The sequence below is a fragment of the Haliotis rufescens genome, unplaced genomic scaffold (assembly GCF_023055435.1).
Source record: "Haliotis rufescens isolate VD_foot unplaced genomic scaffold, xgHalRufe1.0.p SCAF_12, whole genome shotgun sequence".
In the NCBI taxonomy this organism is placed as follows: Eukaryota; Metazoa; Mollusca; class Gastropoda; order Lepetellida; family Haliotidae; genus Haliotis; species Haliotis rufescens.
In genome coordinates, this window is record NW_025963802.1 from 7,511,291 (window position 1) to 7,533,427 (window position 22,137).

The window sequence follows — 22,137 nt, forward strand, 5'->3', positions numbered from 1 at the left end:
AATAAACAAAAGCACGTGCCGACAAGACAGGAAGCAATTATCTTGCAGAGAAATATGCTGAAGAGAAACATAAAGTAGCATAATGAAGTGTCTTCTTGTTGTAAATAGAATAAATGATGTGCTTTTTGTAGACTTTGATGATGATTTCGCTGCATATATCAACCGTGAAGCTGCCAAACAAGGCTTGACAGAGGTTTGATATGTCTTCATCATAAGATCAGACACCTCCCATATTTTAAGAGAAAATCTGTACTGATGATTTTAGAAATAGGAAAAGTTTTGCCGAATAGCTTTGGTGTCTGTAGTTAGGGGCTGACGTTAGATGTCCCAATGGGTGGAAATTGGAACTTGGATTTTTTAATAATTGTTCCAGGAATTATGCAAAAGTAAAGGGGTCATTGTTGACGCGGATATAGCCTGCAACCTCGGGGTATCGCGGTACTGTCATGTACACTAAATGGAACAAAATGCACTCACTAACCTTTATGATTATTCATGTTCTCTATATAAGGTGTCATTTATTTTATCTAAATATGCATATTTTACTGATAAAAATTAATTATTTACATTAGTCGCGCCGAGTAAAAGCAAGACCTCGCGCTCAGTTTGACAAGGGAGAGAACTCCATCGTCTTTCGGTACAGAGAAAAGTTGTGTGTGGAGGTCCGAAGTGGAAAAAAACAGGACATAATTCTACCATCCACCAAGTATGATAATGCCAGACTTCTGTGGTTTGTCCAGACAAGTGCAAAGACAGCATACCAAGTAAAATTCTGAATGTTATCAGTAATAGGTATCCAATGCATATTTACCGAAAAGTAATGATATTTAAGATTTTTGTTTAAAAAATTGGATGACATTAATTTGTCCAAAAAATGAAAAAATTTAAAAGTTAACAATAAATATATATAAAAAAAGCACTCCTAGTATGCCAAAAGTATGAATTTAACATTTGGCTACTAGCGCAGAACGTATTTGTAAATATGGCATTATGGCCCTTCATTCGTGACCAACTCGTGTTATTCCGGGACAAGCCGAATAGCGACTCGTGCCCCTCTCGTGGCCATTTTTGCGACCGGGTTCCGTCTTAGCGCAAACGGGCATACCTAAAACAATTGTCAACTCGTTGCGTAATGTTTCACGTATATGTCCCCATATATTATATATATTTCAGATGCAATTAAAAGCACATCGGGACATGTGGATTGATACAATATGATTGACCACATTTAACTGTGTCTTGGGTATATTTTTAGATGCAAGACATATGTAAAATCATAAATTGTTTCTGAGGGATTCTTTGACGAAGAACTTGAAATCATACGCGCATTCTGATTGGTTTGTCGTATTTTCGCACATAACATTCATCGATAGGGGGACGAGTCTTCTTGCAGGTTACGGAAAGGGGCGAGTGGTGACGAATGTATGGCCCTTATGATCTCCTAATAGATTCCAGCCACAGAATGTGAAAAAATGTGCGGACTAAGTAACTTCAGTTACCTTATTAGTCGCCATGAATATGCAGATGATCCAGTTCAGGTTGATAGAGAAAGTTAACTTGGGAAACTGAGGGTGATATCGTTGTCCATTGATAGATGGGGATAAGGCAGTATTAAAAAAATTGCCAGAAGTAAGTATCAACGCGTTAATAACTCCTTACTTTCGACAGACGGAACATTCTGAGGAAATTGAAATTGTTTACAAAGTGAGCACTTCCTGGTTACTGATTTGCATTAATAGACAGCCTCTAAGAGGCGTGTCCCGCATGAACTACCTGAAATTACAAATGCTGCGATACCATGAATGCCGCGGTGCTGCGCTACTACAGGGTCCGAGTATGCTACAGATATGAATCCCAGGTATGTGTCTGTATACAGAAATGTAGCCAAGCCAAAATGAGAATACAGAACTGTACCCTAGGATGAGCCCTTTCAGCAGTGTGCAGTTCGCTTAACCAATTCCTTGACTCTGAACATGGAAGATGTTCTAAAGTTTCTGGGTATGTACTGTCATTCTGTTGTATGAGATGCATTCCAGCATGCTATATAAAAACAAATCAGTATAGCTACATTATATTTTGCGATGCACTGTGTTATCTAGCATGTACTTGTCAGGAAAACTGCAGCATGATCCGGTTTCAGTTTTCGTTTGAGGAATATGGACTGGTCAGCTGTTTAGAGTACCAGATACTAATCTGTATTCTGATTTTGGCTAGGGTACATTTCTGTATACTCAAACATACCAGGACTTCATACATATCTGTGATAGCCCTGCCGACAATGACCCCTTCAGTAGAAATTAATGGAAAAAAATAATAGTGCCTCAGTTTCTAAAAATTATTCACTGTATGGCATAAAATAAAATGTGTTGTCATTCCCAAAAATATTGTTTGTCTCCTTTCTGTGAAATTATTGTATGTCTGCAAACCTTTTATAATGAAGTTCTTGTTGCCGAGTTATACCAGGAATATTCATGCATGGACTATGCATGCTCCACAGGCTGGTTCCCAATTCCAGAGGGTTGATACAAACATGAAAAGTGCTTGAATTCCAATGAAATTTACTTAAGAGCCTTACTCATGTATTGAAGCACCTCACAATACATGAATCTTGATACAATACATATCGTGATACTTAATTTACGCTGTTTGGGGTGGCTAAAACAAAGCTGTTTTAATCATTTCAGTTTGTGTTTAATTATCTTAGATTCTGGCTTGTTCTAATAATGTCATGCAGTCAGCATTTTGTTGAATGATAAGTAGTAAGTAATGCTAGCCAATGTAGTTATCAGGCCAGGATATTGCAAAACTTGAAGAATATCACTTTTGGAAGATTTCTACAGAAATAAGATCTAAATCCATACATGGGTACATAGAGGTGCAGGGTTTTAATGGTATACTGGTATACCACAATATGAAATTCTAATGAATACGTAAAACAATGTGTTTGGAAATGACTGGTACATGTATATTGCATTTTTCAAAGTCATGCATGTCTTCTTTTTGTTGGCAAAGTTTACATAAGTGGCAACAAAGGACAAGTCTAATTGAAATTACAGTAAACTATGTTTATAAGGAACATGCTTATAATGTACTGATGGATATAACAAACTTATTTTTGGTACCGGACATTTACTGTGTATATGCTGTACATATAGCGCACTACGGTTAAAATTAAATGCAATTCGTGGTCCCTTTGAATTTGTTATAACTGTATTGTGCTGTATGAAATCTTTAAATGAACAACCGTTTCCTGTGATCAAAAAAGCTAAATTATTTGCAACTAGATTCCTCTATATATTGTTGTGTCTATTGAGCATTTGTTGTGACCATATTGCATGTAAATTTGTGATGCATCAAAACATTCAATCAATCCTGAGACCCCAAGCAGAGACCAATCTCATTAAAATCAGATCTTAGTTCTCGCTACTGCTAAACAAAGATCTGAGGACATCCCATTACAGGTCACGTCAGCACGACCTTTCATCCAACCAATCAGAGCGTCGCTTACCAGATCCTGAAAGTGACAGTCGAAATGTGTTTTCTAGTCATGCAACCTCGAAATATTTAGCAGAGGGTATTCCGAACGACAGTTACGGGTTTTATGATTATATCCATACAATCTATGCCATCTATAAGCCATTCCAGAATGTTGTTTTGGTCAGTTTTAAAAATATGTTTCGAAGCGTAGTTGCCAGTTTGAAACTAGTGCCGTAAAGCTCGAGATAACTGCCTTCTGATTGGCAAATGTTGATTTCTTGTCAGTCATTTCATTGGTCGGTCAATGTTCGCAAAAGGTCGTTCTGACATGACCCGTAATGGGATGTCCTCAGATCTTTGGTTAGCGGTAGCGAAAACTAAGATCTGATTTTAATGAGATTGAGCAGAGACCAAATAATTCCTTTGGCCCATGTGTTTAAATCCTCAGCCAAATCCTGTTTAATCCTGTTAGTTACCTATATATACATTGACACAGTTTCCTATTGGGGACCATTCTGGTTGCCAGGATGACAATATAATTGTGTGACACCTATGGCTTATCGTGGTCATCTGAAAGCTTTGTCAAAACCAATTTTTTACTCAAATGATTTCAAATACAGCCTCCTTATTAAATAATGTTGTCTTTAAAAATACTGTGTTGGTTTATACCATGAAATAAACATTAGGAGTCTGGTGGCTTCCTATAGAAAATTCTAATTGTAAGGCCAGAGTAAAGAGTAAAGGGCATTTTCAGTGAAACCAAAGGTCATTGACATAGCAAATATTTAACTCCTGTGGACAGATGTTGCATATTATCAGTAGTGGTTATGTCATTTGTGTGTAATTATTAGTTTTATCCAAAACTTGATGTTTATTTCAGCCTGAGGAAGCCGAAAAAGATTTGTACAATGTGGACTCCAATGTGTTTATGCAGCTGTTCTCACCCCTGGTGCTGTCCAACTGGGCTCTAATTGAAGAATCTAAGAACCCATGTACATCGGTGACCTTAGAAAATGGATACATCTTTGTGTTTAAACAGGTATGAATTCGACAATTTAAAGTGTAAAAAAAATACATCTCAGCAGTAGGATTACAAAATGACAAATGAAAGCTGGACACGTTATGTAAAGGAGTCATTTTCCATCATCAGACATTATGGTATGAAACTTTATTAAGGCAAATTTTACAAATAAAATATGAGTGGCGTCTGACTTTTTATATGTAGACTTCTACATGTTGCAGCAGCAAGAAAATACTACTTTCTATACTACCCATCAAAAGTTTAGACTCACTGAAACCACTCACTATATCTCGTAAGAAAATCGTATTTGTGAAAGCTACCGATAAAAAATAACAAAATCATTCATTTAGGTCTTCATATCCTTGTTCACAAGGACGTGTGCATTGATGATTAGTGAACCAGAATGCCGTATTGGCTAGTACCATACAAAAGTGAAATTGCAAAATTTAATAACGGGTATGACCACCCCTGGCTCTAACACAGACATTGCATCGACGTTGCATACCACGAAAGAACAGTTCAATCTGCCGCTGGGGAATGTTTGCCACTCCTCAAACAATGCATTGCGAAGTTGGCGAAGGTTAGCAGAGGGAGGAACTCTGGCATAAACACGCCGTCCCAGCAGATCCCAAACATGCTCAGTGGGGTTCATATCGGGCGATAATGCTCGCTAATCCATTCGATTCACCCCATTTTGTTGTAAACAAGCTGACCCGATGCGAGCTCTGTGAGGCCTGGCATTATCATCTTTGAAAACCGCGTGACCTGGCATGGCCCTTAAGAATGGAAGCACAATAGGAATGATGATCTCGTCCCTGTATCTCTGGCCAGTCAGATTTCCATCCTGTACCAGTAAATCAGTTCTTCCAGTCAGGGTGATACCTCCCCAGACGATAACGGATCCACCTCCAAATCGATCATGCTCCACAACAGCAACGTCAGCGTACCGCTCTCCCTGACGTCTGTAGACTGGGATCCGACCATCGTTGAAATGCAGATTGAACCTTGATTCGTCGGAGAAGAGTACCCTTGCCCATCTGCGGGGACCCCAGCGTAAATGTCCATTTCCCCAATTCAGTCTGATCTGGCGGTGGCGTGGTGTAAGAGGGGGTCTTACAGCTAGACGACGTGCCCGCAGTCCGTAGTGACGTAATCGGCGGCGTATTGTTGATACAGATACACGTCGTCCTGTAGCTTGTTGGAAAGCATTATTGGCTGCTGTGGCTGTAATGTGTCTGCCCCTGAGAAACAGCAAAAAGACGCATCGGTCATCTTGCTGTGATGTTACCCTTGACCTACCCGACCTGGGTCGATCCTGGACGGAGTTGGTCTGTTGAAAGCGTACCCAGAGGTTGGAAACTGCCTATTGGGATACGCCAAGACGTCTGGCAACATACCGTTGTGATCTGCCATCTTGTAGCAGTGCCAAGGCTAGATGTCGTTGCTCAATACGGAGATTCTCCCTCTACCCATGCTTGCATCAAAGAAGAATTTCTCCACTAACTCAGAAGAGCCAACTGCAATCCTTATAAAGATGAATTGCACGAGTATCCCGCGTCAAATTGCTCCTAAAACACGTGCATTATCGTGCATGTGAACACCTGCGTTTTGGTGCGAATTTTGTTTAAAAATGTGCAACATTTCACAGAGTTTTATCAATTAATGAACGAAAAACTCTAATCTTTTCACCGTTTCAGATTTGGTTTTACGCCACATCAGTTCATGTGCTAACAGTACCTGTAAAAAGTTTAGAATATTTGGCATTATCTGGTTTGAAACAGTTGAGTATAGTGAGTGGCTACATTTACACTGGTGAGTCTAAACTTTTGATGGGTAGTATAAATAATTTTCATATCATTTAACACACCCTTATTATTAATGTACAGATCTTTTGTGTTAATACTTGACTTTTGTCACTTTTTTAGTTATTTGGATCACTTGAACCAAACTTTTTAACAAATGTAGAATATAACCACAATTTTGTCCTGCTGAGCATTGCTTAGCCTGGTAACTAATTTAAATAAAGAACAAGCTTCAAAGAATCACAGTATGGGAGGGGACGGTGTATTGGTTAAAGCGTCCGCTCGTCATGCCCAAGACCCGGGTTGTTTCCCACATGGGTACAATGTGGGAAGCCCATTAATGGTGTCCCCGCTGTGATATTGCTGAAATATTGCTAAAAGTGGCGTAAAACCATACTCACTTTCTCACAGTATGGGAAAGAAAGTAATCTTTGACTATTTTTCTTCCTCTTGACCTGCAATACCAGTACTTATAAAAGATCAGTTTGAAAAACATGTCTTTAAGTTCTGTTTTTACAAACCCTATGGTTTTGAAAACAATCTGTAATCCAAGTTATGAAAACAATGCCTTATGACTGTATACTTGAAGAAGGTATATGCTTGCATCTTGGTGCCAGTTATCAGGATGCACCAATGTTTTGGCCAGTCATTATAGCCTGAGTGTGAATTAATTATTTTCATATTTCTCAAACTCAGTTCTGGGCCACATTCCACAAACTGGTTAAGGTGGTATAACTTCTATAAATCTATTTTGAGATGTGGGCGTTATGACATAGTAGTACTGAGATTCCTTCGTGGAAAGAGGCCCTAAAGAGGTTGTGGTGTGATACATGTATAATGGTACTTATAGCATAGTGTGTCTTCTTTATTGCAGGTTGATGACCTGCTGTTTATTTGTATGAATGGAGATGACAGGGAGACAGAATATGCCTTGGATAGAAAAATCCTCATATTCCTGAAACTTGTTGGGTTTATGTTTGGTCCCATCACAGATGAGTAAGTACATTATGTATGTCTATCCAGGTTTATTTCTAGCTGTGAACAGAGGCCGATATTTGGACCATCTTTGCAACAAACGTCAGTAAAATAAGATTTATTTAAAAAAAGTCCCATTGATGATTTTTCCCAATTTTCCTGCTAAGGGCATTTGTTTTGGAATCCTAGATAAATTTTGTTAATCTTTTCAGTACCTATTTTATTTAACCATAATCACTTATAGTGTATGTACATCACAATGCCGCGACATGGAGGATTGTTTCTTGTGCTATCAAATTTGCTCAGATTTAAATGAATTACAGGCTGCCATAGTATTGCCAGAATATTGCTAACCGACATGGAATAACATTCACTCACTCACTTTGTTGTAGAATTGGTCACTCTAGGTTTGAGGACAAGAAGGCAAGATGGAACTTTCTGAAGAGACTACTGGACACTTACTCTAAATTATCAAAACAAGACCAGTGTTATCTTGTTGAGGTAGTGTGGTACTTTTTCTGGTCATTGAAATTATGCATCCATAGATACGCAGGTTTTAGATCTGGTGTTTGCCACCAGTTTGCGTAATAACCCAAGTGAGTCAAGGAAATCATTGTCAGCTGCTAATAATGATGCATATTTTTAAGGTAAATTTAACCTCACTGCTTCAAGGTCTACTTACCCTATCTCACACGTTAAATGCCCCCCGGCCATCGCCGCCTCACAACCCCTCTAGCCTGTTAGCTCTGACGAAAGAGAATGATGTGGCAGGGGTAATCACGTGATCAGGTCGTGTTTGTCGCAATGCACAGGATTACAGTGCATGACCCATCTGTTTGGGTGGTGACCATGGTGATGCTGGGATCTGTTTGGGTGAATTGTTTTAAGAGGCTGGAAACTCTGTCCAAGCACATTTCCACATGGGATTGAAGAAGAAGAAAAAATGTGAGATAGGATAAGTATTATGCAATTTTCAATTGTCATTTACCATTGAATCAAACACCATGCACATATAACACTTATCAGTATGTTCTTAATGCATAACCAAAATATTACAACATTCAAAGTATCATTTAACCCAAATAACAATTGTTCTTTCAGGCTGTTGAACGACTTCATGTGAACCAGCTTGTGAATGAGAAGTGTATCGAGCTGTTGGAGAAGGTGATGAGGGTGACCGAGGACCTGCTGTCCAGACCGGCTCAACATTCCCTGCTGCTGGTCAACACCAAGTTGATGGCCCTGTACTCAGAGTACGTACACCTGTACTGTATCTTAGTTCAAACGTCAATGAAACTCAAACTTTGTTGATAATAGTTACTAGGCATTTATATACCCATTCCTGCGCTGCTGAAAATATGTACTGTCATGCACATATTCAGCCTTGTAACGGGCGCATATAAGAATTTGTCAGGGTGTGCTTGTTAGAGCAGGATATTTATTATTGTGAATACGGTATGTCAGATGAAGGTGTACTGTTATTGAAGTTATACAGTGTTGAATACAAATATGAAAGATAATTTGATTGTTCCTTCTTGCCTGTCCAGTTTGTGTGCTGTTGTTGGATGCTAGGGATTGCCCTTTTAGATTTTTCATACCAGTGAGTTTGCTCTGTGTAATGATATTCAGTTAGGTCATGGTTGGAAGCAAGATCAAAGGCACCGCCACTCATTTAATACACAACAGGTTGTGCTTACATTATCACTCACATTGGTATGTTTTTATGGTAACAGCAAGCCCTTTTGACCTTGTGTTATAACTATACTTGAACAGTATTCCAGTTATATCACGGCGTGTCCGAAGTGATGCTGGTCTCAGACGTTTACCACTTTGGTGAAACCCATGAGCATGGGTATGGTGCTGACACACCTAAAACCTAATCAGGGCGGTCTGGGATTCAAAACCCATGATGATAGGTTTCTGGCATTCCCAAGAGACACAACTTAGACTACTGGGACCATCGTTCCCACTCATCACATGAGGAAAAGGGGAAGCAAATTTTGATTTTAAGCCTTTTGTAATGAATACATTTGTTTTTATATAATGTTTTTCTTAATGTTTGACTTTATTGTATTTTCAAGTCGTACAGCCTCTGAGCTTCAAGCAGCAGACATCTTAAGCATCATTCTCCTGATCCAAGACATCTTCCCATCCAATGAGACACTGGAAGATCTGTTCTCCCACTCTATCTCTATTCCAACCATCAACAGGAAGAAAACACGTTCATTCATTCCTTCAACAGCTAGACAAGTGTCAGATCGCAAAGATGAATCAAGTGATCAGGAGGTGAGAGACTACTCAAATATTTACATTAGCAGTGTAGAATTGAGATTGTTTGAATCCTGGCTAGAATAGGTGCAGCTTAATTGATCAGGTGGTCAGACTCTGTGACTTGGTTGACTGCTTGTTGTCCTACCTAGACATGGAATGTTGCTCATAGTATCAATGGCTGGTGTGTCTGGTGCAGATTGGATTAATTACAGGCCACCATCATGTAGCTGGAATAGTAGCTGGAGTGTGCAGTTAACCTTCAGCCTGCTGAATTGTTTTGGCATAAGACACTGTAAAGAGGGTGGACGATTTCAAACAGTCGGTGCTTCATCAAACAACTGCCAATTTAAGAAATATTTTGCACATTTAATCCTGATAGAAAACTACACATTACTAAATAAAAATATCCAGATGTTTTCAATCATACCAAGGTAAGACCAAAGCGAACACAAAATTTGGAACTTTTCTTGAACTTACCTGAATTACGTTATTGGCGGTGGTTTGAGTTTCATGCTAGGAACCTTTTTAAACAACAAACCAACAAAGACTGTTCAAAGAAGTTGTTGCATAGCTTTGGAAATGCCCAACAGAATCGCTGAGAAAGGGAATTGGTCTTATGCCATATATCAGCAATAATTCATAAATAATTACATTTGGATTATAGGGTTTGCATTGGTCATAGGCATACAGATAGGATATAGTCTTGCAAAGCAGCCGCACATGATGCATGGTTAGTTGGTCTGTCAAGGTGATCACTCATACGGTTACACTTGTTTAACTTTATTGATAACTCAGCACGTGGATAAACATGAGTCAGGTCACACACATGACACGAAAACATGTTCAGCCCAAAATCATCAGCGATTTGTCTTCGGATGAAAATGAGCCAAGGTCATTCAAAAACTGTCTTGAATGTTCCTGTTAACTCTAGTTCATGTAGCTGTCATCTTGATTTGGTCTCGTTAAGTATAATTCGAACGTGAGTGCTTTCAAGATACGCTTTAGTGATACTAAAATGTCTTCCATTGCACTGAACATCATGTTGGTCTTTCTTGAATAGCCCTCAGCAAACAGTTGATACTGAGAAAGCAAGAAGTAGGAGTTTGGGCCATCTCAAAAGGTCTTAATCTACCATTGTGCTCTTTCAGTTCCACAGTGCTCCAACAACACCAAACAGTGAGAGGTCACACACCCCTGCAGACACAGACCAGACAGACGCCATTAGGACAGCTGAGACTGGGACAACCAGTAGCACAGAGGTGAAGCAGACACAAGAGCAGACACAACAAGTAGACAATCAGTCTGTCAGCTCAACAGAGGTGAAGGGTGACCAGATGCGATCAGGAGACAGACAGTCAGACGTGGAAGCAGACAGTAAGCCAACACCAGCTGAAGATGGTCAGTCTGTAAAATCAACAGAAGTGAGGGCAAACCATGGTCTGACATCATCCAAGGACAGTCAGTCAGACACTGTCAGTACATCGGAGGCACAGGCAGACACTGTGCTAGAAGACAGTCAATCAGATTGTGTCCAAACAGCAGAGGTTTCGCCAACAGTTGACAGCCAGGTGGAATCTCGCAGTACATCAGAATTGAAGACTGGCAGTGAGCAGACCTTCACTGACACAGATGATGTGCCCAGTACATCAGGTGAACATCCAGAGAAGGACTTCATATATGTTTGCATCCGATGTGGGATTTCATGAAGATGTTTCAATAACATAAACCCTAATGTTTCAGTTTTTGCATTTTCCTCCTATTTCAGCAACTCCCACCTTGATGAACACGGAGTACCCGATCCTGTCTCCCACAGAGGGAGGCAACTTCTTCAGATCCAGGATAGAGTTCCAGTCTAGACTTAGCGCCAACGTGCTTGTAAGTTTGTGATCACCTATAGCAATAACCCTCTCCTTCTGACTCTAGTACTTCTCTGGGCCCCATCCAACAAAGCGATTGTAGCGCTACGACTGTTGTAAGTCTATGTTAAAGTATGGGAGTTACGATCACCTGAGCGCTATGACTGTTGTAAGTCTATGTTAAAGTATGAGAGTTACAAATGTCTTGGTCCTACGTTTGGTTTGTTGAATGGGGCCCTGTACAAAGATTCATGTTTCTTGTATATAACACAAAGTCATGTGTCATGATGATCAGTAGTTTATCTTAGCAATGTCCTTCTGAACATCATTTATTCACCCTAGTACCTCATGCTTGTATCAAGAACCAGTTAAGATGGTGGTTGGGTGATCAGGCTCTGTGACTTGGCTCATTGACTTGCCTGGTCCACAATTGATTATTTACAGGCCATGATACAGCAGGAATTTGCTGACGTCAGCATAAAACAACAATCAGACAAACTTTATGTATTGAGAAGTGTTCCAATCTAAACCAGTTCGCCTCCACCTCTCCCATACAACAAAAACACTTTTTATCCTCCCCGGCTCCATGAAGTTGGCGGGGGATATAGAAACGGGCTCTGACTTTCCATCACGTTTCGTTTCCAGATCAGAACCATAAAAGATAACCTTAACAAAAACTTGGTACACACATTCGCATTATGGTGTAAATGTGTCTTTTACTATTTTGGTTTCTCCTACATTTTTTAAATATTTTTTAGAATTTTTTTAAATGTGGACTTGTACTCTGAACTGAATGGAAACATTGAGTTTCATTTCTGGAGCAGAACTTGAAAACTGTTGGAGATATCTTTATGAAACGTGGTACAGACATTTACCATATACTGGTAGTGCAGATGTGCCTTTTGCTATTTATGATTCCTCCTAATTTTTCTTTTATTTTATATGAATTTTATGAATTTGGACTTCCCTGAACTGAGTGAAAGCAGTGGGTTTCATTTCAGGAGCAGAACTGGAAAATTATTTTGCAATATCTTTAAGAAACTTGATAAACACTTTAACCCTTTTGTGTAGATGTGCCTTTTGCTAGTTATGATTCCCTAAATTATTTTGTTTTTATATAAATTTAGACTTGAATGGAATGGAAGCAATCTTAATTATTTTACCTCAGTTCTGTAATGTACTTCTCCATGAAACTTTGTACAATATCAGCCTAAGGCTGTTATGGAGACATTGTTCATTAAAGATTTTAAGAGTTTGGTTCATTTTCTCATTTCAGTTATATGGCACAAAAGACTTAAGTAGACACTGCAACAAACAAAGCTGTAAAAGGTTTCATAGTAGATGTTTTAGAAATTCACCAGGTTTTGAGGAGTCCGCATGCTCACCACTTTCGTACCTTATCTGTACTGTGTACTCTGGTGACTACCTGTAAAGGGTAGGGCTGCAACAATACCTGCCTGTATAACAATGCTCTACAATAAAATTCATGCTATCTAAATGAGTGAATTGTGCAGTGCTCAAAGATACAAAATGTTTGTAGTCATCACATACTGAAAGATGATTTTAACCTTTGTTTATCATTACAGTCTTACTAAAACATATTTGTACAAAGTATTTTGGAGATGTTATACAGTAGCTCTTGTATTCAACCTCTTCCACAAGAAGGTAGACAAACGGATAAATTAGAATGTCACATTTGATTGCACATACCATTGTCTTTAAGATTGGACAATGGGTGGGGGATAAAGATGACTATTTGGTTTGCTGTGGTACACCGTATGTTAGTGAAGTAACATTTATTGACAAGTGTTCAAATCTGTTCCAGTCGTCCGCTTCCTCCAGTGAGGGTAGGGGCAGATCCCGTGCTGGGACTGCTATGTCTGAGGAGCCGTCTACCAGGAACACCCAGCCAGACAGATCCCCCATCAATAGAGACTACTGGAGGCAGATGGTGTTCCTGAGAACACCATCATGTACCTTCTTCCCCCACCAACTTCATTGTACCCAGGTCTTGCCTGGTATTGTCCTGATCATTGTCATTGAGGTGAGCTGATGTAAATGGATGTTACCCCCCACGCATCCACTGTACCCAGGTGCTGTTTGGTATTGTCCTGATCATTGTCATTGAGGTGAACTGATGTTAATGGATGTTACCCCCCCCACACATCCACTGTACCCAGGTGCTGTGTGGTATTGTCCTGATCAGTGTCCTTGAGGTGAGGACAGCCTCTGTGGTCTAGTGGTAGAGCGGAAAATCCGAAGTTTCGACCCACGGCCGCATTATACAAAAGGAGGTTAAAAGATGGTACTTGTTTTTACCCTGTCTGGCGCTCAGCATTAAGGGGCTAAAACAAGGACTGGTTGGCTTGGAGTCAGTATACTGTGTCTGAGTGGGGTATTCATGTTAAACTGCAGCATGGTATCTCAGTGGGCATCAGTCCAGACTAGTGCGTGCAAGCAATAATCTAGGTTGCGACATTAAACCCTATTTCACCTCACGTCACCCACCTTAAGGTGAGCTGATGTCAGCTAATGTTACCCCTCCCACACCAGCTTTACTGTACTCAGCTCCTAATGTTATCCTTGCCTGGTATTACCCTCGCACAGCAGCTTCACTGTACCCAGGTCCTGTGGTATTGTCCTTGAGGTGAGCTGATTTCAGCTCATGCTGCTCTTCTCTCACCAGCTTCACTGTACCCAGGGGTTGCCATGCATTGTGCTAGAAATCGTCATTGAAATAGTAAATGAATATGTCCATACACTTGTGTTGGGTGTTTCAGTACATGATATGTAGATGTCTTTATGACTCAATATTTGACATAGATATGACTGCTTGCACAGACTGTTGGATGTAGATGTTTGGATTGTGTGTTGCAGGGTCGACATGGACAGATAGCTCCCCACCTGTGCCAGATGTTTCAGTTCATTAAGGATCTTCTGACTGGGGAGAAGGACAAGCTGAGCAGAGCAAGGGGGGAGATGCTGTACGATGTCATGAACTCACTCCTTGCTAGAATACAGGGGACACTAAAGAAGGTCAAGGTCAGTCATGTCAGCTGGCTGCTGTATCAGTATCATCGAATGATGTCCCAAAGATGTATGGCCTGTGTCTTTGTGAAATTATTATTGAGTTGTGTTTCACATGAATATTAAGACAGAATATGGCCCCATACGCTGTGCCTGTTGTAGGAACCAACTCAAATTATCTGGTGGTCACTGCTGATCTTGCTTGCTATGTGCATATGACTGGATGGATTGTTGCTCATGCTGTCGATCACTGGATTGTCTGGTCCAGATCGATTATTGACAGACAGCCGTCATATAGCTCGAATATTTCTGAGTGCGGCTTTAAACAACAAACAAACAAACATGATTCCCAGATTTCATTGTTGGGAGGCCTAGTGGATGATAGACATGCTGATGACCCCATGTTGTTGCTGAATTAGAACTGATCCCCAGGTCCTATGGCTTGTTTGATAATGTGGCAACATACCAGTAACTGAAGTCATGGACCAATGCTCATGGATCAGAGCTCAATCGATTACTGGATTGTCTGGTACAGGCTGCAATCATATACATGTAGCTTGAATATTGCTGAGTGTGGCATTAGACAAATAACAAACAGTCACATGCTGTTAGATTAAGCAGTAATAGCTGTATCATCTGAGTTGCAGGAATATAGCTGTTATGTGTTGCAGGGAGATGTGCAACGTGTCATGAATGATGTGAGACGGAAGTGGGACAACGATGGTCTGAAGAACAGCCTCCTAGCTTATCTTGAGGAGGAACCAGGGGTGGAAGTCTCCACTGGGTGAGTATCCAGCTGTCTCGAGTTCCTTTCAAGTTTTATGTAAGTGTGTAATAAAAAGTTTACTTCAATTAATGTCTCTCAGACAAAATGTCAAGTTAATAATGTCATGGTCATTAGCCACCCAAAGAAAATAAAGGACTACATTATGTGCATACACCGGTTATAGAAAGTCTGTACATATGGTTTGAAAGAAGAACAATGCAGTGTTTGTAGTTGAATATGCATGCCCTTTATGGTGTATCCTGTTGTGTGTTTGGTGGTCATGTGTTTTTGTAATGCTGTATTGTTAATTAATACGGGGTGTTTGAGTAGCCCAGTGGTTAAGACATTTGCTCATCTAGCAGAGAATACAGGTATGAGACTCCACATGGGTACAATGTATGGACCCCATTCTTGGTGTCACCCTTCATGGTATATATATTGCTGAAGTGTCATTAGTTCATACTACCTCACTCTATTTATAAGTTGAGCTGCAGTGCCTCTGCATCAATTGAGAGTATCAAGGTACTTTGCCCTATGTTGCAGCCGATGTCACATTCAGAGCCGATGAACAGTACAAAGTTTATCACCGTAGTTACATAGTAAGACTAGCTTTTGTCATACTTCAATATGAGACAACACAATATGAAACAATACAATACAATACAATACAGCGCTGTGTTTCAGGCTGGAGACGTCCCTGTCGGAGCTGATGAAGAAGCTGAAGGACCTGTTCTCCTACCTGTTCCTGTCCCCACAGACTGTCAACACCAGATTCCGGGAGGCGACTCAGATGCTGAGAGACAAGATCAAGAACGAGCTGTCTGACTATAAACACTACCTATCAGTCAAGGCTCAGAGGAACATCCCAATGACATCGTATCCTTTCTTCATCAACTCACATCATTAGGGAACTGACTATTTTGCAGTGGTGACAGATGGCACAGGTGTCAGGTCCAGTGTGGCATCCACAGCAAATAAGGATGATGTTTTTTGAGCATATTTGGGGTGGTAGACTTGTGGTAAAAATGTTCACTTGTCACACAGAAAACCCGGATTTTTTTTGCCCACATGAATACAATGTGATATGGATTGCTCACTCCCTCACTCACTCACTCACTCACTCACTCATAGTGTTTCATACATTGCAAAAGAGCATCATCGCCTGCACAGATGCAAATAACTTAAAAAAAACAGACCAAATTTGCATTTTCTTGTAAAAAGGCTAATATTTAACATACTACTACTTACAGCTGTACCTTGTCTCTCTCTCTCTCTCTCTCTCTCTCTCTCTCTCTCTCTCTCTCTCTCTCTCTCTCTCTCTCTCTCTCTCTCTCTCTCTCTCTCTCTCTCTCTCTCTCTCTCTCTCTCTCTCTCTCTCTCTCTCTCTCTCTCTCCTCTCTCTCTCTCTCTCTCTCTCTCTCTCTCTCTCTCTCTCTCTCTCTCTCTCTCTCTCTCTCACACACACACACACACACACTATTTCACCTGTTCATTTACCATGTTTAACTGCATGGTTCTTAACTGGTGTAAGATACCTGGATGAGTTCCCCGGTATGGTCCACTTCATCTACATTGACCGTCAGTCCAACCAGCTGACTGCTCCGTCCCTCAACATCACCCTGGAGGAGACGGGCAAGAAGGATGCCACGAGCCTGCTTAAAAATAAGGTGGGTGTGGGTGTGGGTGTGGGAGAGAGATAAACTGGGTACCACGTGTACAGGAGGAATATATCTTTTACCCAGATTCTGGGAGGAGAGGTGGTGGAAGGGGTGATTAACTGGAGTACCTTGTGTATTGGAGGAATATATCTTTTACCCAGATTAGTTGGGGGGTGGAGAAGGGGGATAAACCAACCCTGCATTGGAGGCTGCTTAATGTGAACCCAAAGCAGACTTGAACTGCCTAATCATAGTGCTGGATGCATGTGTGTTTTTTCAAGCCAATCAGATGTCCGCTTTCAATTTGGCTTCACCGTCACACTGGCAGGCTTGGACAGGTCTTCTCAGGCATAGGAAAAATGAAACCATTTCGAAAGAAACATTTTGTGTCATTGATGGAAAGTGAGAGTTATTCCTTGAAATTGCTTGATTGAAAGACACATCTTTAACATCAGAGTTTAAGATATCCACAACAAAGTGCAAACATTATTCAGACATAAAGTGCAGATGCTGGCCCATTGGCTGGGGTAATAATGTAGTGCTTTGAGCATGCTTTAGGGTGTGGATTAGGCACGTTATAAATTTGCACATAATTACATGTCTGACAAGGCTCACAATATGTGTTATATATCTCCATATAGGCATACAAGTATGTGTTCATTGCTACATGCAAATAGTTCATATTTCACACTCACTAATAGTTACATTTATTTCAAAACAGAGTATGTGCTAAAGATGATTTCTATCATCATCTGATGAACTGATAAATTGTATGACCAGATGATGGGGTATAGGCTGCTACTTTGTCAACACATGGAGAGATATACTAGTATAATTATATACTCACCAACAAAAGAAACATAAATATCAGATATGTTGGTTAATAGATGAAGAATTACTCATTTTCAAGATATATTAGATCAGTTTCATTCGCAAACGAACATACTGTTCTGTTGTGTGAACAGACACTCATGAACGCATCACATGTGACGTCATAGGTCCATGACTCGAGATGCACCATTTGTCTCCTGCAGGATTATCGCATAAAGTTTAGAAATCATGTGCAGCATATCATGATAAGAATAAAGACACACTGTGGTTACACTTGACTGATTGTTAGTTTTGTCATTAAGTGGTACACATTGGAAACATCTCTTCTTAATGTACATACTTCTCTATATGTTTCTATGTTTCGTGTTTCTTATGGTGGTGAGTATATATAACCAAAGATTACTCTTACATTTTGGTTTCAGTGTATTTGTAATAAAGTCAAAGTCATTCTTCTATCTTTCCATTTGCTTTGAAAACAGTATAACATGGTCAATATGACAAATATATTGACATGCTTTTGTGTGTTTGATTTTGTGCACATATGACTGTGTAGTGCCTAGATGCAGTACAGTGCTGGTGTGTTGATGTAGGTGTGGGTGATGGTGGAGCAGATGATGGTCAAGTTGACGGAGGGGTACACGTCAATCATGTTCCGAGACGGGGACTTCTACTACTCCTACTTCCTATGGTTTGAAGATAACACGGTGAGCTGGTACAGCCACCCCATGCTTCACTATGTGCTGGCTGTCACATTTATATATGGCTTGCTGTTTTATAACTAGGGTGGATATGATTTGAAGGATGTTTTTACGTCTCATTGCCTTAGTTACACAAATGCTCCATACTTCATTTAGTGCTTGCAAGCAGTTAATTTTTTTTCAAGTGCCATTGTATCAACCGTTTCTCTTTCTTGTTTCATTCCCAAATAGGAATTGTGAATTTGTATATTTTGCAACTAGATATCGATAATTGGTGTCTGAAGTGTAATGTCATGTTATTGCTGTTCATTGTAAGAAATGTGGAATATAATATATGAAGCAAGGGTTTGTTATTGCTATGCTGATATTTGTACTTCAGGGTAACCCTCTTCCAGTGCAGCTGCCCTTTAAACCTAGCCATGACATGCCTCCTCCTGGAATACTCACTGGGACATTCTTCAGGTAAATAGTACATCAGCATTCTTCAGGTAAATAGTACATCAGCATTCTTCAGGTAAACTGTACATCAGTATTCTTCAGGTAAATAGTACATCAGCATTCTTCAGGTAAACTGTACATCAGTATTCTTCAGGTAAATAGTACATCAGCATTCTTCAGGTGAACTGTACATCAGTATTCTTCAGGTAAATAGTACATCAGCATTCTTCAGGTAAACTGTACATCAGTTTTCTCCAGGTAAATAGTACATCTGCATTCTTCAGTCTGTCCACAAGAGTCTTGATTAAAAGCACTTTTCCTCTTATCCTTGTCACAAAACATCTCTTTGAAGCTGAAGTCAATGACAAGTTAACATAGTTCAGCATTAGAATGTACCTGTCTACAGTTGTATGATCCCATCTGTTCACTAAAGCTTTCTTCCTTCATTCAACTTCAGACCCTTGAAGATCCAGATTAGAATAGGTCTTCAGCAACCCATGCTTGCCGTAAAAGGCGACTATGCTTGTTGTTAGAGGTAACTAATGGGATCAGGTGGTGAGGCTCACTGACTTGGCTGATGCATGTCATTGTATCCCAATCTCATGGATCGATGCTCATGATGTCAATCATTGGATTGTCTGCTCCAGACTTGATTATTTACTGACCACCATCATGTAGCCTGAATATTGCTGAGTGCGGCGTTAAACAACAAACAAACAAATCATTGAACTTAATATGAGAAGTCCAGTTGAACACATGCACTAACTGAAAGTCGTGTTTTTGCCTGCAGACAGCTGATACAGAAGTGCTTCCCGAACTCTGTGCAGGGTAGTGTCCACTGCTATGAGCTGTACTTGATGCACGTTGGCCTGGTCCATCCGCAGTACATTGCATCACACTGTCGCCAACTGGCCCGCAAGCTCTGGGAGATGTCTGGAGAGCCGTACACATCCATCAGTCTCTTGTGAGGACGGACATCTAGAGCGTTTTTAGGAATGCATACTGGTGACAGCATATGTCCGGGGAACATCCGTCTGTTCTTGTGTGGACGGACATCTGGACCACCGGGGGAATGCGTACTGGTGACAGCATCGGACCGGGGAACACTCATCAGTTCTTGAGATGACGGCAATCTAGACCATTTGTAGGAATGCGTGCTGGTGTCATCATCGGACCGAGGAACACACGTCAGTTCTTGTGATGACGTCTATCAGGACCACTTGTAGGAATGTGTACTGTTGACAGCATCAGACCGGGGAATACATATCAGTTCTTGTGATAAAGATCTGGAGCTCTTGAAAGAATGGATACTGGATCAATGAACCATGGAACACCCATTAGTTGCTTGTGATGATGACCTTGACCTTTGGCAGGATAAGGAAATGGTGACACCTTCACCATTGTACCAAGAAACACCCACCAATGTTAGCCTCTGTCGAGACCTCTTTTAGGAATGGATCCTGTTGACCTCAGACCATGAAACCCTTTGGTATCTTGTGAAGACTACTTGGACCTCTTATGGGAAAGGGTGCCAGTGACAACATTTGACTCTGGAACACACATTCCTTCTCCTTCCTACTCCCACCTACTTGGAGATTCTGAGAGCAGACTGGAGCAGACATGTCATGGCTTGTTCTGAGAGGCAAATAGAATTTGGATCAGGTAGAGACAATGGCTGATGAATATGTAGTAATGTGGGATGGGTGACCGTCATCCTCAATCTCCAACCCTTAAGACGGTATAATTGCATGATTTGGTTTTCCATCTCTGCCAGTGTTTTGTCTGCTCCAGACCTGCTCTCAGACCAGAATGATACTGATAAGATACCTTTCACTATTCGTAGATATTTGTGAAAGTTACTGAAGAATTATTTTCTTTCCTTTAAGCTTACGAGGTTGTTGTGATATTTGTGCAATGGAAATAATTCATAATGAGGCTACTGCAAGTTGGCAATAGTTTTATACTATGTTTTTGTTATTTACCCGAGAGAATTTGTTTTTGTTTTTTTATTGTGTGCATATTTGTAAAGAATAATATATTGCTTTCTGTTGAAAGACTGGGCTATATATCATAATATATATAAATATATATGCCAGTTTACAAAACAGTTACTCAAGGATAAGCGAGCTTCGGTATCTATTGCTTTCTAGTATATAGGAACAGAACATGTATATGTCGGTGCTCGATTTTGTTTGTTAATGATATATTGTTTACATGCATGATGTAACATACAGTTTTATCTGATTATATATTTATATACTATACCTGTTAATGATATGCATATCAGTGGTTTTACAAATCTTGTAAAATAGAAAATCACGACGATTAATAAACTGTCAAAGCAGTGTCTGTGTTTTGAAGGCACCTCCAAATTGGTGATTGAGTATGGTTTTTCACTGCTTTTAGCAATATTCCAGCAATATCACAGTGTAGGACACCACAAATGGGCTTCACACATTGTACCCATGTGGTGAATCGAACCCAGGGCCCTGTTCCACAAAGTGATCTTAGCGCTAACTCCCATTCTTTAACACTGACGAGCTAACGCTTTAACTACTTGGCTACCCTACCACACAATATTACCGTCATTATTACTGTGGCATGAAAGCAATTTTGAATGGATCACGCAACTGTGGCTAATAGGTTGATCAATGATTCATGCCTTTTGTCATGATACTATACTATCAGCTTGGTCACACAGTGCTACCAGATCAGCTGTCAAAAAGTATGAAATACCCAGGACATTTCTGCCCTATATTACCATACAAGTTAACTTCCAGGACTAGATTTAGTAGATACATGAATAATCATCTATCCAGTGGTTTTTGTCTCCATTCTGTTAACCAACTCGAACCAACCCACTAAAGGCCCAACTGTCTTTAAATCCTGAGGAACATGTAGCTTGAGCGACACTGGTGAGGTGAGGTGAAATTGGGTTTAACGTCACATCCAAGATTATTGCACTTATATAGCGATGTGCATGCACATGTGTGTGGCTGCTTGTACTAGTCCGGACTGATGATGATTTATAGTGCTAGCACACTGAGATACCATGCTGCAGTTTAATATGAATACCCCACTCCAACATGCCACGGAGGCAGTATTGAGCAACACTGTTGTGTATTTATAGGTGTACATTATTGGGACATTATTGTACTACAAATCCAGCTAATAAACATCAGGTGGTTACAGTGTGTGTCCTGGCTGATTGTGTGTCTATCATTCCCCAGTACACCACTGGGTTGCCTGGCCCAGATTCAAAATCTTTCAAGCCAATGTGATATGGCTGTAATAGTGTTGATTACAGCATTAAAGAA

General features: G+C 40.3%; 1 protein-coding gene across 1 annotated transcript; it reads left to right on the forward strand.

Moving 5' to 3' along the window:
• The first annotated feature begins 14 nt into the window (after positions 1–14).
• On the forward strand, positions 15–21,165 carry LOC124141226 (Hermansky-Pudlak syndrome 1 protein homolog). The gene is made up of 16 exons (XM_046509165.2): positions 15–193; positions 4,358–4,516; positions 7,175–7,296; positions 7,668–7,776; positions 8,377–8,528; positions 9,357–9,561; positions 10,695–11,196; positions 11,312–11,421; positions 13,228–13,446; positions 14,280–14,444; positions 15,101–15,213; positions 15,880–16,071; positions 16,727–16,862; positions 18,275–18,388; positions 18,762–18,844; positions 19,611–21,165. The coding sequence occupies exons 1-16, from the start codon at positions 83–85 to the stop codon at positions 19,786–19,788; spliced, it is 2,670 nt and encodes an 889-aa protein (XP_046365121.2). The 5' UTR covers positions 15–82; the 3' UTR covers positions 19,789–21,165.
• Positions 21,166–22,137: the final 972 nt, after the last annotated feature.